Below are 1,552 nucleotides of genomic sequence, written 5' to 3' on the forward strand. Positions count from 1 at the left end.
GCCGGCGCGGCGCCCGGCGGCGGGGCGGGGCGGCGCCGTTACCTCGGCCTGCTTGCGGACCGCATTGTCCGGGCTGAGCAGGTTGCCCAGCAGGAGGTAGAACTGCTGCTGCTCCTGCTCTGCCGCCGTCGCCGCCATTGCTGCGAAAGGGAAAGAGAGGGAGGCCGGGCGGGCGGGGACAGGGAGGCGGGCGGGGAGGGGCGGGGGAAGCCGGCCGCGCTGCCAGCCCAGCCGGGGAAAGGGAGAAGGAGGAGCCGCCGCCGCGCTTTCTCCCGGCTCTCCCTCGGGGCCGGCCGCGCTCTCTCGCTCTCCCATTGGCTGAAACGCGCGGGGCCTCGCCTCCCATTGGCTTACTCTTCTATGACGTCCTAGCCGTGACTCGGGCGGCGGGGGAAGAGCGCCCGGACGACGTCCCAGAGTAGGGGCGTGTCTCCTCGTCCTTAATTGCTGCGTCTTCGGGCCGGGGGCGGGAGGCAGAGGCGGGAAAGCGCCCCGAGCGGAGTTCTGATTGGCGGGCGGTTCTGACGGTCTCGGCAGGATTGGTCAGAGGCGAGGTCGGGCGGTGCGGGCAGGGAGGGGCCGTGCCGGAGGGGGCCGGGGGGGTTGGGAAAGCGCGGGAGATCGCGAGGCGTCTCCTAGCTTGCTCCGTGACGTCACGTGACCCCGCCCCCGTCTGCTGGGCGCGGGGAGGTGGCGGGAGCCCGGGCCTCAATGGACTTGGGCGGGTGGGCCTCGGAGCTCACCTCTGCCCGGGGTGCCGTCATAGCAGGAGTGAGGCCGATCTGAGCCACCGGCTGGAGTGATGAGGAGGTGATTTGAATAAAGCTGCCGCTCTGAAATTATGGAATAAATCACGTGCTTGAAGCGCTTGAAGAAATTTTTATTCCCTCGGGTCTGGGCTGCAGGTAGAATGTGTGCACGTTAATGGTCATCACCTGAATGTGTGCAGGTCTGAGGCATAAAGATGCCACGTCCAACCCGTTAGCCTGCTCCGTATACATATGTTTATTTGGGTCCCTCTCAGATACTCCCATGTGTTTGCCAATATTCTGACGATTAGGCCAAAGTTACAGCTGATCTCAAACAACAGTCAACAGTAGGCTGCGTTCCTGAATCCCGGGGATCACAGAATGGCTTGGGTTGGAAGGGATCTCGATCATCCAGTTCCAGTTGCCCCAGTGGGTTGCCATGCACCAGCTCAGGCTGCCCAGGGCCCATCCAACCTGGCCTTGAGAGCCTCCAGGAATAGGGCATCTGCAGCTTCTCTGGGCAGCCTGTGCCAGTGCCTCACTGCCCTCTGAGTTACAAATTTTCCCCCTAACATCTAATCTAAATGTCCCCTCATTTAGTTTAAAACTATTCCCCCTTGTCCTATCACTATCTACCCACGTAAAAAGCTGACTTACCTCCTGCTTATGAACTCCCTTCAAGTACTGTGATAAGGTCTTCCCAGAACCTTCAAAAATTCAGGCAGAACAAGCCCAGCTCCCTCAGCCCATCTTTCTAGGAGAGGGGTTCCAGCCTCCCTCGCCCTGCTGGCTACTCCTCTTTG

General features: G+C 61.4%; 1 protein-coding gene across 1 annotated transcript in view; it reads right to left on the reverse strand.

Annotated features, from left to right (window-relative positions):
- IPO5 (importin 5) overlaps nucleotides 1–215 on the reverse strand; it is a 39,441-nt gene extending 39,226 nt beyond the window's left edge. Inside the window, exon 1 of the mRNA XM_021416373.1 lies at nucleotides 43–215. Within this exon, the coding sequence (XP_021272048.1) occupies nucleotides 43–138 (96 nt within the window). The 5' untranslated portion in view covers nucleotides 139–215. The remainder of the gene's footprint in view (nucleotides 1–42) is intronic.

This window comes from Numida meleagris, chromosome 1 (genome assembly GCF_002078875.1).
Source record: "Numida meleagris isolate 19003 breed g44 Domestic line chromosome 1, NumMel1.0, whole genome shotgun sequence".
In the NCBI taxonomy this organism is placed as follows: domain Eukaryota; kingdom Metazoa; phylum Chordata; class Aves; order Galliformes; family Numididae; genus Numida; species Numida meleagris.